Below are 16,264 nucleotides of genomic sequence, written 5' to 3'. Positions count from 1 at the left end.
CCCATCTATTCCTTCCTACCCCAAAAGTAGAGATGGGGGCTTCCTACAAAGAGAACAGGGTCAACTCACCCAAGCGTGTTCAATGCACACTTCGGATGTTTTAGGACCTCACACAGGTGTTTCACTCCATCATCCTGAATGTCATTGCTCCCGATATCCAAAATTTTCATGTTACAATTATGCTGGAGGGCATTAGCAAGCTCCTGACAGCCTTCCGCTGTGAAAGAACAATCTGACAAACTGCAAAACAAACACAAAGGGAAAAAGAACAATCCTGGAGTCCTTAGACTTTGCTCTATATACCAAGCCCATCTCACAGTCTCCCAAGGAAAGGAGAGATGCCAAAGTGAGACTTCTCATCCAGAGCCCTGGGAAGAAAAGGGTGCTGGTCAGGAGGTCTGAGACACCCCAGGTACTCTATCTACCCTTGGTGGAAATTAAGTAGACAGGACAACAGCATAACCCTCTCCCCATGCCATCTATAGGGAGCTTGCACCTGGTTTCCTCTGGATTTCACCCCATGCATCTTTCCCCTTTACTAAACCTTAATTTTGCTTTTCCTCCCTTCGTTGTAATAAACCACAGCCACTAATCTGGACTGCACACAGAGTGGAGTCCTCTGTGAGTCATCAAGCTCCTGGGGTGGTCTTGGGGACTCCCAGCACACATTGTGGTTGGTCCTTAACAATCATCCCAGTAACCCATCCCCTCACGCCCTTCCAATAGAGCCCGAAGCTTCTCTGTGTGAGCCATCACATCTACACCCAGGACTTCAGCCCCGTTTGGAACGCAGGCATCTGCAGGTCAATTCACATGGTCTCTTCTCATCGTCCGAAGGGCAGGGAGGCAATGGAACTTACTCCAGGTTCTGGAGGCTGCAGTCCGGATGACTCAGGGCCTTACACAGAAACTTCACTCCCTCATCTCTCAGGTTATTCTTCCTCAGGTTCAGATGGGTCAAACTCTTGTTCTTGAGGAGAGCATCTGACAAGTACTTGCAACTGGGTGTACCGAGCTGGCAGAACCAGAGCCTGTGGGGCAAGAGCCATGGAGACAGATGCTCAGGAAAGCAGCCCAAACCAAGACCACTGGGGACAAAGCCTCAAGCCCCACCTCAACTGTGGTGTTGAGTTCAGCCATGGTGTCCCCCTGAACCCCCACCCAGGAAATGCTGAGTATCTGTGCTTACTTATCCTTCCCCAGACTTCTGCAATGAGCACACCATGAACATGCCGGTCCTTAGTGTTTGGTTTAAAAAGAATAACAACAACAAAGGGATGCTCAAAGCATGCCAAGTTTGCGTAATGCAAAAGGAGTAAGTTCTGGAGAGGTACCACAGAGTGTTGTGCTTATAGCTAACAATACTGTATTGTGTAAAGTTCTCCAAGATTCAGATTTTTTACGTGCTTATATTTTCTATGTTAAATCTTAGCCACAAAAAACAGTTAATAAAAAAGGGTACAGAAGGAAACTTTGGAAGGAGATGGATATGTTTATGTCCTTAACGGTGGCCATACGGCCACCATATGGCCATGATGGTCTCATGGGTGTGTCCTTCTCCCCTAACTCACCGATTTGTATATATTAAATATGTACGACTTTTCACATGTCAAAAAAAGTACAGTATGCAATACAAGTTGTAGGAGATCTAGAATACAGATACATGTTAGACATTTGTATATATTAGACATATAGGTATAACAGACATTTATACATGGTGTACATATGATAATGCTACTGTGTAGCATATGTCATGTGAATTATATATGTTACATATGATATATAGTTATATAGGAGATATGTAACAGATTATTTATGCATTAGATATATATAGTATACATGTTTGAAATATATGGCATATATTAGATATCTAGGTATATAACAGATACATACATGGTGTACATATGTTATCATGTAACATATCACATGTAATGTGCAGTTATATAAGATTTTTATATATTCCATATATTATGTATTAATATGTATATATATTAAAGTATCTTATATAGGTGTAATTATAAATGGGATAAATATAATGTAACCTATAACTGTCATATGTTATATTAGTTCATATTACCTATGAATGAATTACTTACTAATATTCTGGTTCTTTGAAACTCTGTGCTGAGAGTGCTAACCTCTTAGTCCCTAGCTCAGATTCTGTCGTCTTTCACCATACACCCCCTTGGATGTGCCTCAAGACCCTTGGCCTTTTTATCCTTTTATGCTCACCTGAACAATATCCAGTTTTTGGAAAACCTTGCTCCAAACAAAACAGATTCGTACATGGCCAGGGCATATTCCCATTATCCTCCTCGCTCACATTACTCTAGCCTTACGAGTCCTCTGGATGTTCCTACAACACTCCAGTCTTGGGACCTTTCCTTCCTCTTCCTTCTCTGTGTCTGGTTCCTTCAGTCTCTGCTTCAGTGTCACCTCCTCAGGTCGGTGGGAGACCTTACCAGGAAACCAACACACCATGCCTTGTCTACTCATTCCACTTTGTCTTCCTCGCTGAACTACTAGTTTTGTTTTTTTGGTATCTCACTCATCAATCTACACCCTCCTCACAGGCAGGAAGCTTCTCTGTCTTATCCACCACCCCAACCTTGGTGCCCAGCTGTGTTGGGATAAAGCAGCTCAGATATAGGTTGACTAAATCGTAATTTCCTGGTATCCTTGTTAAAACTGAATTCCTTGGCACAACCCCCAGAGATTGATTCAACAAATTGAGGGTGCTACTCAGAATCTGTGTTTAGAACGGTGCCAGGCACATGGAGTATTTGCTCGACGTGTGTTAGTGTTCAGTGATAGAAATGGGTCCCAAATGGGGGCGCCTGGGTGGCTCAGTTGGTTAAGTATCCAACTTCGGCTCAGGTCATGATCTCACAGTTTGTGAGTTCGAGCCCTGCATCAGGCTCTGCACTGACAGCTTAGAGCCTGGAGCCTGCTTCGGATTCTGTGTCTCCCTCTCTCTCTGCTCCTCCCCTGCTCATGCTCTGTCTCTCCTTCAAAAATAAATAAAACATTTTTAAAAATTAAAAAAAGAAAAAAGAAACGGGTCCCAAATGAAGGGCCCATTGTTTTCCTCCATGCCCACCCCCAAGCAGAGTCATTTCTAGAAACAGAGCCAGGAGACACTCACACCAATCTCTCTAAGGCACACTCGCGCTGAGTCAGGGAAGCACACAAGAGCCTCACGCCATCGTCTCTGAGCGGATTAAATCCCAGGCACAGTCGACTTGTTCTCTGGGTACTGGTGAGGTACAAAGCTAGATCCTGATAGCTGGCTGCCGACAGGTTGCATTTCTCCAGGCTGCAGAGGAAGGCACAGGTACAGGGTGAGCCTCAGACATGCCCACGTTTTCTTTCTCAAACTCTCAGTCCCTTAGGCCACACATCTGGGACCCAGACATCGTGAAAGATTAAACTGTATAAAGAACAAAAGCTCCCAGGAGAAAAAAGTGGGTCAAGGTAAGGTTTCTCATTCTCAACCCTACTGACCTTTGGTCAAGAACATTCTTTGTGGTGCTGGTGTGGAGGTGGGGGCTTGTGTGTGGGGATTCTCGAGTGCATTGAAGGATATTGATCACACCTAGTCTTCACCCACTACATGCCAGTAGCAACTTCCCCTCCAAATTGTGAGGACCAAGTCAATGTCCAGACACTGTCCCCTGGAGGACAAGATCACCACCAGTTTAAAACCACTGGGTTTAGGGGAGACTGGCAGGAGAGACACCACAGTCAAGGTGAGGGCAAAACTGGTCAAGACAGAGCCCTAAGGAGGAAGGTGGAAAGAGTGAAGACGGGGAATGTGTCCGTGGGATGGGTAACTACAATGGGATGTTCCCCAAGACTCCCCAAAGATGCTATTTAGACAAGGCAGGAAGGCTTACGACAACTCCTTCAGGGAGGACTCGGGCATTTCCGAGGGCCCCTGAAGACTTTTCACCTCAACCCCAGAGAGATCATTGTCCCCCAGGCTGAGGAAGCGCACACTCGAGTTCTTGCTGAGCTCCAGAAAGAGATGACGACAGGCTAGAGGGGTGAGGCCACAGGATTCCAACCTACCAGAGAGGCCCCAACACAGGGAGTTACTCCCGGCGAAGAGGGATCTTCATTTGGAGTCCCCCTTGCTTCACAACCAAAGGCCAATTTCTCCTTGTTCTTCACCCTTTCTCCTGGCAGGATGGTCTCCAAGTCAGTGCTACTCAGAGTGTGGTCCAAGGTCCAGCGCCACTTTGGAGCCTGTTAGAAATGCTGCCAACCCCCACCACCCACCCAGAAGCCCTGCTGGGGCTCAGGGGGTGGGTTCCAGGCCCCTGCCTTTTAACGCGCCCCCTCAGGTGGCTCTGGCAGGCAAGAATTTTGCAAAGCACTGCTCTGTACCCATATGCGCATTCCCTTTGCTCATCTTTCTCTACAGCCTTTCGCTGCCGTGCTGAGTCCCATCCTCCCAATGCAGCCCTGAACTGTGGGGTGACCTTGGGGACCAAGCCAGAAAACCAGAGACTTACCACAGATACTGGATGTTGCAGGCTGAGTGCCTCAAGGTTTTAAAGATCATCGTGGACACGGGAATTCCCAGGTTGTTCGAGCTCAAGTTCAGGTGTGTCAGCCTGTGATTACCATACAGGACAAGGACAAGTTCCTTCAGAATCCTCACAGGAGTTATTGATTTGCACCTGGGGAAGAGAGGCGGGGAGGAGGGTAGCCTCATGGAGGGGAGTGCTTCCTCATCTCGCTTTTCTACCACACCCATGCATATGCATGCTTGCACACACACACATGTGCATATGCACACCCTCCCTCAAGGACGTGCATATACAAGAGGAGTCCAAAACCTGATTTGGATTCATCCAAATTTGGATACATCCAAAGCACAGTTGGATGTATTAAATCAGAAATCAACCCCCCCACTCTTCCTTGGGGTGGACGTCCCCCACACCAACCCAGTACTGCCTAGTGAGAACACGTCTCTCCTCTTGTTTTCTCTTAAATTTATTTCTCCTCATCTTTAGTACTAAGTGAGAAGACCAAGAGCGAGGGAAAGGGGGAAGGATGAAAAAGCAGATCATCAAGCAGGATGTTTAAGGCTGCCTCCCAGGTGTTGGAGCCAGCGCCCTCAGGTTTGAGGGGAGTCATTACTGCCAAATCCTTGCCTCTTAACTCACTGAGTCAACACATGCTTCTGATCCTCAGACCTTGAGGTAGCACCGAATTGCAGAGGGACAGCAGGACAGAATCAGTTGGCCTGAACTCGAGAGCATCCAACCCAATGCCTTCTCCAACAAGAGCCACTCACTCTGTCCTTGGTCAGGTAGCTCTTCCCTGGCTCCCCCTTCAAGAGCCACCTCCATTCTTCGCCACCTTCAAGCCAGATTTAAGGCCCTGTGATCTCTACTTACATCATGTGCGAGAGGCTTCAGTCCAGAATGATGCTTCAGCTCCACAACTCGGTCTTTACTCAAGTATCTTTTATTTTATTTTTTTTACTCAAGTACCTTTTAGATAGGGTGTGAAAGAGGAGGCTTGGCATTTTTAGATAGAAGAAGGACCTCTCCTGAGTCCTTGAACGGATTTCCCCCCGCTTTGGGAGAGGTCACGGTCTCCTACACTACTCTTATCATTTACGTCTGTTTCTCCAACACTGTGAGCTCCAGGAAGGCAGGAATTAACTGTTCTGTTCACTGCTATAACCTCAGAACAGAGAAGAGATGCTAGGTACTCACTGAATGAACAAAGGCTTCACTGCAAACTATCCACCTTTCCTTAAGACACAACACTTCACCTAGACTCCACATGAACTCTGGCTCTCCTCAAGCGCTTGTTCTCCACCACATCCTACACGTCTTCTACTCCTTCATATCCAGCTCAAGACAGCAGCGTCATGCAGAGGTCTTATGGAAAAACTAGTTGGCCTACGCGTTTCTCTCGTGCAAGACCACACACGGCAGGGTGTTGGGTCTTTGCCCAAGGAGCAGTTTTGCTCATAAAGGGCACTTGTTTTATTCTCCCGAGCACCTGAACTTACTTTCTGGAAAACAGACACTCAATGCGATAATCCCAAGGAAGACATTGGATTATCTTCCGATGGAATTTTTCACACTGTGAGGGTCTCACACTTACGTCAGTTTTTGGAGTTTGCACCTTGGATTTCTCAGTTCGTAACAGAGTTTCTTCATTGAAAAAGCGTTAAGCTTGCTGTTACTGAAGTCCAGCTCAGTCAGATTCCCATTGGAAAACACGGAGCAAACATCCTGCCACTGACGTATCTTGGAGTGTGGCCTTGTCCTTTACGAGGGAGGCAAAGAAGGGTTACTAGAGTAAGTGATCTTCAACCAACACCCAGAGTGTGGTCTACTGGAGATGCAAACAGACCCAGTCAAAGTGCAGGAATTTACTGGAGTTCAGGGCAGGAAAATCGTGACCCCCGGAAGCATAGCTCTCAAAGTCCCAGATGGTTTATTCCAACAATCCTCAACCACTCTTTTCGGAGGAAGGCAACCATGTAAGTGAGGTGAGGTGGCCATTGGATACTCCTTACGAGTTCAGACTTTAAGTCAAAAGGACGTAAGATAAATTCAGAGCTGTGTCACCTATGATATGATTTAATCTCTGTGCTCCAATTTTCTCTCCCTCAATGTAGATAATAAAACTTACCCTAATAGAGTTTTGTGATTAAAAAAAAAAGGGGGGTGCCTGGGTGGCTTGGTTGGTTAAGAATCTCTTTTTTAATTTATTTTTTAAAATTTATATCCAAGTTAGTTAGCATATAGTGCAACAATGATTTCAGGAGTAGATTCCTTAATGCCCCTTTCTTATTTAGCCCATCCCTCCTCCTCCAACCCCTCCAGTAACCCTCTGTTTGTTCTCTGTATTTAAGTCTCTTATGTTTTGTCCCCATTTTTATATTATTTTTACTTCCCTTCCCTTGTGTTCATCTGTTCTGTGTCTTAAATTCCTATGATTGAAGGCATATGATATTTGTCTTTCTCTAATTTCACGTAGCAAATACCCTCCAGTTCCATCCACATAGCATAGGACTCTTAATTTTGGCTCAGGCCATGATCTCCCAGTTTGTGAGTTGGAGCCCCATGTGGGGCTTTGCACTGACAGCACAGAGCCTGTTTGGGATGGATGGTCTCTCCCGCTCTCTCAAAAATAAACTTAAAAAAAAATCTAAAAAAAAAAAAAAGGCTCATGTGATATTTAGAACTTAGGATAATTGGAATTCTAACTCTTTACTATTTTCTTACTGCAGTAGCCTCTCAATGTTTATAAGAGTAAAAGAGCATTCAAGTCATGAATTAAACTTTTTATCTTAGATGAAGAAAGTAAAAACAGAGAACACATTATAGCACCTGAAGGATATAAAGTTCTACACGCGGAGCCCAGAATTATTACAGTGTTGGTTAGAGTAGTTGTTCCAATCTTAGTGTATTTGTATTTGTATGTGTACATGTGCCCGTGTATTTGTGTTTAACATCCCGGTTAATTCTGATCTACAATTAAAAACCACTGAGGAAAGACAAAAAGAAGCTGTGCTGTAGGGAAGCACGGACTAACCTTGACACCAGAAGATATGTTTGGTCAACCCTAACCACTGACAACCCAACAACACATCCCCAGTTTTTCATGGAAGAACTTGGACAGAGCCTGGAAAGAAGAAATCTGGGAGGGGAAACAGTCTTGCATTACTCACTCCAGAGTTTCCAAGTTGAAAGTCAGTTCCGTCTGAGGGATAGCACTGCTGACAGAAAGCCTTAGCTTACTTAGCCTTTGACAGTGTTTTAGGCAAAACGAAGACACTTGTAGTTGTAGACTCCCAAAGATATCGATGTCAGCTTCAAGGAGATGACTCAAAATCTGCCTTACAAAGTTTTCCTCCCGAGTCTCGTATAAGCACTCAAAGAAGTGTAGGAATTCAAAACAGCTGGAGACGAGGTCATAGCTTTCTAATTCATCTGCCCATTCCAGTAATTCATCTGTTGTCCTATGACTCATTTTACAACGCAAAGTATCTTCCAGTTCTTCTGCGAGGTTTCTTTTTAAAAGGCCAAAGAAAAACAGAGCCATCTGGTTCCAGTAGAAGTTTGTGTCAGCCAAAGCATCGTTCAGAAGCACCTTCATCTCCTGGTGCTTTGGAGGACCACCAATGGATCCTCTCACCCCCCTGAGCACATAGAACATGGCTCCCAAAAACACCTGGAAACTCTGGTGAGTGAAAGTAACACAATCTTCACAGTTGCTGACCTTTCGAAGAATATTCAACCTGAGGAGAGAACCAATGACAGGTGCTTCCAGGTGCCTGTGTTTGAGGTCCTTCTTTGCAAATGTGAACTTCCAAAACCACATCCCCTCTGCAGCCAGAGAGCACAGGGCTCTCCATTGATCTGGCCAGCTCTGGTCTGACAAACTCACCTCTGCTGTGGCGAGCAAGCTGGAGAAAAAGTAGACATACAGGCTGGTGGTGGTCTGGGTGCTTAGCTGGAAGTGAGGATTTCTCGCCATTTGCCGCTTCAGGCAGGAACACACGGTCCAGCACACCATGGGGGCAGAGCAGAAGTGAAAGAGAGATTCATTCTTTCTTACCCAATTCAAGATTTTCTTAGCTTTGTTTTGGTCACCAAAGTACCTGATGAAATACTCCTCCCGGTCTCCTTCTGTGAACCCTACGATTTGTACAAACCATGGATTCAGTAACAACTTTTTAAGATCGGTGGTTCTATACTCCTTGGTCGTGATCAGTAAGGTAGCCAGGGGAACCAACTCTTTCTTCAACAAGTAGAACAGGATTCTGTTGACTGGGAGTTGCTGGTACCAGTCTTTACATGGTGGACTCTCGTCCAAAGTGGAGGGCACGTCCATTTCTTCAAAGCCATCGATGACAAACAGGAGGCTCTCAGGGCGACTCATGAGAGCTTCAATGGGGGCCTGGGAGTCAGGCCAGTCCCAGGAAAGCAGGCCAGCTAATGTGGTATCCTTCATGTCTCTAACTTTATGGCAGCTGATAAAGAAAACATAGGAGAATCTCTGATGAAAGAGAAAGCCCTCTGCCCAATGCAGCACAACCTTCATTGCCAGGGTGGTCTTCCCGACCCCTGCTAGACCCTCTAAGACGATTGTCTGTGGCTGGGCTCCAGTCCTGTTAGGATACAGGAGGCTCTTCAGTCCTTCATGTTCCTTTTCAGTCACATTGCGCAGGTATATATGGTCTTCAGGCCAAGGGATGTTGTCCCACATCATCAGAATTTTAGCCTTCATTCTCTCTCTGTATCTTCTTCTGTGGTCTAAAAACAGAGAAGTGAGGCAAAACACAACACAATAATGGTCAGAAGGAGGTTCAGCCTCAGGAATACTAAGTCCTTATATAAAGCCTTGAACAAGACAAACAAGTTCTGCCTTTGAGAGTCTAACTTTTGGAGGAGGGCCGTGTGGTGATCGAGAGGAGCCAAGGTAGAAGTAAATAGTTTAAGGATATACACAAATAAAAAAAAAAACACAAGAGGACACAAGAGAGACTGAGAATGCCCTCTGAGGTGGGGAAGGGATCTGCAGAGGCTTCTGGATGAGAGTTAGTGCCATAATCATGAGAAGCCACCAGTCCAAGATGTAGAAGGAGAGGTTGCCAGGCAGAGTGAAAAGCTACTGCAAACACCTTCAGACAGGAAGAACATTCTAGAACACAGCAAGAGGCCCAATAGGTGAGCTCGACTCTTGGGAGGGGCTGGTCATGAGTATCTTCATTCTAAAGGCCCAGAGATTGTCTACAGTTTTCAAAGGTCACTGTTGTTTGGAGAGGGGATTATGGTGCAAGAAACCCACTCATGAAGCTACTTCGATCGTCTAAGTGAAAGTCGGCAGGTTTGGTCAAACATACCCATTGATAACCTAACAGCAACAACAGGTCTCTGGTTCCCTGTGGAAGCACTTGGCACAGCCTGTGAAGAACTAAAGCATATGTATATAAAATGAATGGGGTGGGGTGGGGGGCACCTGGGTGGCTCAGTTGGTTGAGCACCACACTTCAGGTCAGGTCATGATCTCACAGTTTGTGAGTTTGAGTCCCGTGTCAGGCTCTGTGCTGACAGCTCAGAGCCTGGAGCCTGCTTTGAATTCTGTGTCTCCCTCTCTCTCTCTGCCCCTCCCCTGCTCACACTCCATGTCTCTCTAAAATAAACGTTTAAAAAATGTTTTAAAAATAAAATAAAATGAATGGATCCAGGGTATATCTGGAGAGTAGAGCCAACAGCATTACCAATGGATTTCTCACGTGGGGGTGGGGACTGCTAAGGAAAATAGTTGTACCTGCATGCTATGTTTGTGGCTTAATTAGCTCAGTGGAGGAAGATTCCATTTACTATATGCACACACATGTTCCTGGTGGAAAGAACACAGAGTAGGAATACCAAAGACCCACCTTCGCATTTTCTTCAAGATTTAGAATACTTAGGACTGCGATGCTCTGTGGACACTCCACTTCTTTGAACCTCGGTTCCCTTGGTAGGAGTTCAAAGTAAGCAGTAAAGAATGGAAAAACATTTTTCTTTCCCCCATCAGAAGGGAAAGGTCATCTTCCGGAGGTAGGGCAGAGAGAGAGAATCCCAAGCAGGCTCCACACTGTCAGTGCAGAGCCCAATGCAGGGCTGGAACTCATGAACTGTGAGATCATGACCTGAGCCGAGATCGAGACTGATGCTTACCCGACTGAGGCACCCAGGTGCCCCATAAACACATAGTTTCTAAGTTGGTTACCTTTGTAGAATTGGTTATATAGGAAAAAATTTAGAATATTAAGCACTCTGTACCATTTATATTTGTTTGTATAACCACTTTACTCAAACCAGAAAACAAATCTAGGAACCAAAAACTTCCCCAAAAGTTGTAAAAAATATATTTTAAAAGATATTACATCTATTTTATTTTTTTAAGTTTATTTGTTTTGAGAGAGAGAGAGAGAGAGAGAGAGAGAGAGAGAGAGAATGAGAATGAATCCCAAGCAGGCTCCACACCACCAGCACGGAGCCAGATGTGGGGCTCGAACTCACAAAACATGAGATCACAACCTGAGCCAAAATCAAGAGCCGGATGCTTAACAAACTAAGCCACCCAAGCATCCCATACTACATCTATTTTAAAAAGACACCAATAAGGGGAAATAGAGTTAAGAGTTTTGACATTAAAAATATTGATGGAGCACCTCGGCGGCTCAGTCAGTTGAGCATCTGACTTCAGCTCAGGTCATGATCTCCAGGTTCATAAGCTCGAGCCCCACATTAGGCTCTGTGCTGACAGTGCAGAGCCTGCTTCAGATCCTCTGTCCTCCTCTCTCTTCCCCGCCCCTGCTTGTGCTCAAAAATAAATAAAACGTTAAAAAAATATTATTGATGAAATAGATTTCATGGAAGGTATGATAGAAAGTTGAAGTAATCTTTCAGATGAGTTTAACAAGAACAAAGATAGTTGCTTGAGATCAAAACGTTACATTTGGAGGATGGGCAAAATAGGTAAAGGAGTGGGGGATATAACAGGCAGAGCACAGGGAATAAAGTCAATGGTAATAGCGATGTATTCGGACAGATGGTAGCTACTCTTGTGAACACAGGATAATGTATAAACTTGTCGAATCACTATGTTGTACATCTGAAACTCATGTAACATTGTGCGTCAACTACACTTAAGTAAAAAAACAGTAAAATGAGTTTTGTTTTAAAAAGTTACCATCTAAAGGTTACTCCCAGGAAACACAACACCTAATTAGAGTTTCAGAAAAAGAACAGAGAAGGAACAACTAATGCCAAAGAGCTAACTCAAGAATATTTGAGAGAAGAGCACAGGTTTTTTTACATTTACATGTCCTGCTTGGTATCCAATCCAATTGAGGGGATAAGAACCCAAAACCTAGGGGTGGCTCAGTCGGTTGGGCGTCCGAGTTCGGCTCGGGTCATGTTCTCGCAGTCCGTGAGTTCGAGCCCCGCATCAGGCTCTGGGCTGACAGCTCAGAGCCTGGAACCTGTTTCGGATTCTGTGTCTCCCTCTCTCTCTGACCCTCCTCTGCTCATGCTCTCTGTCTCAAAAATAAATAAATATTAAAAAAAAAAAAAAGAACCCAAAACCTAGTTACCCCATGACATTTCAGAACACAGGGGTGGAGGACCCCCTAAGCTTTCATAGTGTAAAAGATAGGTCATATACAAACAATGTAAAAAAAAAATCAAGATTTATCAACAGCGGACACTAGAGGACATTAGAACACCAGAAACACAGAGAGAAAGGCTCTTGAACTGGACAATTACACCCAAGCAATTCATCAAGTAGCGTACTAGAGAAATTTCCAATCAGGCAAACTCTCAAAGATATTACCTCATACGGACTTTTCTAAGTTATTATAAAATGGGTCCCCTGGAATAGCCATGAGAAAGACAGATGTGGAACCCAGGGAAAAGGGGATGGCACCTTTTGAGAATAGAAAATGGAAACGGAGATTAAATGAAGTCCCAGGATGGGAGGTAGGTGCTAGTGGATACAGACTAGGGAAAGATGGACGGCTTCAGGAATTGTCTAGAAATGGTGATGACAGAGCTGATGGGTTCCTTGTTACATCCGATTGCATTATACTCCCCAAAGAATTTGGGGATGATTATAATAATTGCATGGAAAGTTTAAAAAGGAATTATTAGCTCAAACAAAAACAGGAAATGGTTCTCTCCAAAAGCTAGGTGTAATGGGATGAACCATGTCTCTCCCCCTCCTCTCTCTCTCTCTCTCTCTCTCTCACACACACACACACACACACACACACACACACACACACACAGCTATGTCTACATCCTAATCCCTAGAACCTATGTGGCAAATGTGATTAAGAACCTTGAGGGGCGCCTGGGTGGCTCAGTCGGTTAAGCGTCCGACTTTGGCTCAGGTCATGATCTCACGGTCCATGCGTTCAAGCCCCGCGTCGAGCTCTGTGCTGACAGCTTGGAGCCTGGAGCCTGCTCTGGATTCTGTGTCTCCCTCTCTCTCTGACCCTCCCCCATTCATGCTCTGTCTCTCTCTGTCTCAAAAATAAATAAATATTAAAAAAAAGAAGAACAACTTTGAGGGGAGGAATTTATCCTGGATGGCCCTAAATGCAATCAAATGTATTCTCACAAGAGACAGAGAGATTTGTGACACAAAAGAGGAGGTGGCCATGTGCCCACAGAGGCAGAGATTGGTGGGATGCAGCCCCAAGCCCAGGAATGCCACCAGAAGCTGGATGGTCCCCTCAAGGTGCCCTGGTGACACCTTGATTTTGGACTAATCCAGAACCGTGAGGGAGTTAACTTCCGTTACTTAAGCCACCCAGTTTGTGAAAATTTATTACAGCAGCTCTGAAAGACAAATACAGCACATGATCCTGATGGATTATGTGGCTCAGCATTGGTTTATATCCCCAACACTGAAAATCTTTTCCTCCACAAAAATAAGTAATTGGAGAAGGGAGATATTTACCTACCATGATAATTGATTGAAAAACTAAGAGGTTGCAGTGTATGTTAATCCTGTTTGAGCAGAGAAATAATGAAAGTGGCAACCCAGAGTGGCAGAGGGTGGCTTGTACAGAATAGAACTCAAGCGATGTGCAAAAGGTTGATGTTTCTCATTACAAGTGTTAAGTTTCCATGATTCTTTCTGGATCATATACTGGTACATCTATTTGGTAAAACCTCGCCTGTTCCTTAACTGCGTATATTACTTTTTCAACATCGAAGTCTCCCACAATCAATGGGTACAAAACGAAATGAAACACAGTTACCTATTAATGAAAAGTCCAGAAACAGACACTGGTATCTAAGAACTGGAGAGCGGAGTCAGAGAAGTTATCCAGTTTATGCTAACTTATCATTCAATCAACAGCAGTGGGGGCGCCTGGGTGGTTCAGTTGGTTGAGCATCCAACACTTGATCTCAGCTCAGGTCATGATCTTACGGTTCATGACATCAGACACCGCATCAGACTCTGTGCTGACAGTGTAGAACCTGCGTGGGATTCTCCCTCCTCTCTCTCTCTCTCTGCCCCTCCCCTGCTCATGCACACTCTCTTGCTCTCAAAATAGATAAACATGAGGGGGGAAAAAAGCAGTAGTGGAAGACTAGGTTGGGAGGGGTGAATTTCTCGCATGTTGTAAAGTGATGAACAATTGAGAGAAAGTGGCAATTATAGACCCAGTAAAATGGATGCCCCATCAAGCAATTTGTCCATCATCACCACCAAGTAGCATACAAACCTTTTTCTTCTTCTGGCACCTCTGGTTCTTCTTGGCTTGGATCTTGGGATCCTTGTGTCTGTGCTAGCTCTGCAATAAACAGTGATGGTGGGATATTGAGATACCCAGGCTGTAAATGACCAGTGACAGATGCTGTCTCCACAGGGCCAACTGGTAAGCCTGGGACTGAAGAGACCAAAGGAATCTCATCCTCCAGCTCCATCCACTCAAGTACTTTGGACGCAGTCATCCCCTGTCAGGAATGCTGTCCTCCCCACACCCACATGGATCACTACCTCACCTGAGTTTTTGCTCAAATTTTAGCTCAACAGTGCTGGACAGTCCTGATTAGTACTGCAACTGATCTCTACAGCCCACACCCAAGGCTCTCCTCATTCACCTTTCTCTCTTCCAATTTCGTCAACTCCTAACATGCCGTGTGGTGTACACATTTCTCATATTCAGAACCTCTCTCCCCACCTCCCCCACTGGAGGGACACGGGTGGCTAGCCTCTGTTCACCGATTTATCCCAAGTATGTAGAACAAGACCCAGCACAGAAAAGCCACTCCAATATTTCTGGATTCCAGAGTACTACAGAAATAAAAGTACCAAGGGGTGCCTGGCTGGCTCAGTCAGTAGAGCATGTGACTCTTAATCTCAGCCCCACATTGTAGCGTGAGTTCAAGCCCCACATTGGGCTTGGAACCTACTTTAAAAGAAAAGAATTCTAGTATTTTCAAATATTAAAAATGTAGGGGCACCTGGTGGCTCAGTCAGTTAAGCATCTGAGTTTGGCTCAGGTCATGATCTTGCAGTTCAAGAGTTCAAGCCCCACATAGGGCTCTGTGCTGACAGCTCAGAGCCTGGATCCTGCTTCAGATTCTGTGTCTCCCGTTCTCTCTGCCCCTCCCCTGCTCACACTCTCTCTCAAAAATAAACATTAAAAAATGTAATATAAACTGGTATCCTGACTGCTTCTATGTACGATCATTAACTATACCAAATTCTTAAAAGCTTTCTGTTGATTAAATATTGTTAAGAAAAAAAGACACAAAGAATTGGGCTTTAACCTAAACCTCCCTCCATGGGTTTCACAAAACCACTCTGAATGGCCCATTCCTCATGAGCTAAAGGGCCCTTCTGTGTCTAAGTCACACAGTAGTAATTCAGATTCCATTGCCCGGTGCTTAGTTATGAGCCAATGCCCTGAAAAGGATGTGCCTCTAAAGAGAACATGGATCCAATATTTATAATTTTATTGGTTGTCAAGTTTTGCAGGACTTGGTCTGGGTAGCCAGCTGGGTCCTGGCTTCCTCCTCATGCTCCCATGTTGCTTTGAAGAACTACAACCCATCACTCTCCACCAAGGAGGTCTTGGCCAAAAAAGTCCCAGTTCTGTGGAGCCCCATAGAGCCTGCCTGTAGGGTCTGTCCAGGGTTAGACCAGCTCTCCTAGCAATGGGAACCTGAATTTGAGTCTCATGGAGCATAGCTCAGTAGTCTAAGATCATCCCTCACCACTGGCTCCATTTATTTGTACACCAACTACATGCCATATTGCCCTTCTTCTCTTGCACATAAACCCAGTGATGGAATCCTTGTAGGTTATAGCTTTGCTGCCACAATCTATATTTTGACACATTAAATTCAAGGCTCTAGATCTTGCTGGGGCCACCTGTCAAAAGAGGCAGGCTGTTCCAAGAAAACAGCCTAGAATTTGAGTCCAATTCCTTTGTATAAAGAACACACACACACACACACACACACACACACACACACACACACCCATTGGACTTCCTTTTGCCTCTCTAGGAAAGCCTGTTGTACTACAGATTCACCTACCCAAAATCTGTTGAGATAGTCTTGGGTAGGACAGAAGGGATGTTCAGGGAGAGGGCAAAGATATTCCTGGTTCTGATACTGCCCATCCAGCACCGTCCTCAAAACTAGGACCTAGGGGCACCTGGGTGGCTCAGTCTGTTAAGCGGCCGACTTGGGCTCAGGTCATGATT

At 45.1% G+C, this 16,264-nt stretch overlaps 1 protein-coding gene across 5 annotated transcripts in view; it reads right to left on the bottom strand.

Annotated features, from left to right (window-relative positions):
* The window catches only part of NLRP13 (NLR family pyrin domain containing 13), a 109,453-nt gene that overhangs the window by 10,559 nt on the left and 82,630 nt on the right, over positions 1–16,264 (bottom strand). For 3 of the 5 annotated variants that reach the window (XR_009255610.1, XM_058706255.1, XM_058706254.1), the window contains exons 4-11: positions 14,273–14,341; positions 7,706–9,293; positions 6,130–6,294; positions 4,518–4,685; positions 3,897–4,067; positions 3,146–3,316; positions 861–1,031; positions 70–240 (exon numbers count right to left, since the gene is read on the bottom strand). Coding sequence is in view for 4 of the 5 variants with exons in the window: in XM_058706255.1 (XP_058562238.1) it covers positions 70–240; positions 861–1,031; positions 3,146–3,316; positions 3,897–4,067; positions 4,518–4,685; positions 6,130–6,294; positions 7,706–9,293; positions 14,273–14,341 (2,674 nt within the window). In the remaining variant the exon portion in view is untranslated. The remainder of the gene's footprint in view (positions 1–69; positions 241–860; positions 1,032–3,145; positions 3,317–3,896; positions 4,068–4,517; positions 4,686–6,129; positions 6,295–7,705; positions 9,294–14,272; positions 14,342–16,264) is intronic. The other 2 variants (XM_058706256.1, XM_058706257.1) reach the window with 2 other exon arrangements.

This window comes from Neofelis nebulosa, chromosome 17 (genome assembly GCF_028018385.1).
Source record: "Neofelis nebulosa isolate mNeoNeb1 chromosome 17, mNeoNeb1.pri, whole genome shotgun sequence".
NCBI classification, from domain to species: Eukaryota; Metazoa; Chordata; class Mammalia; order Carnivora; family Felidae; genus Neofelis; species Neofelis nebulosa.
This window is presented reverse-complemented; position numbering and strand designations above follow the sequence as displayed.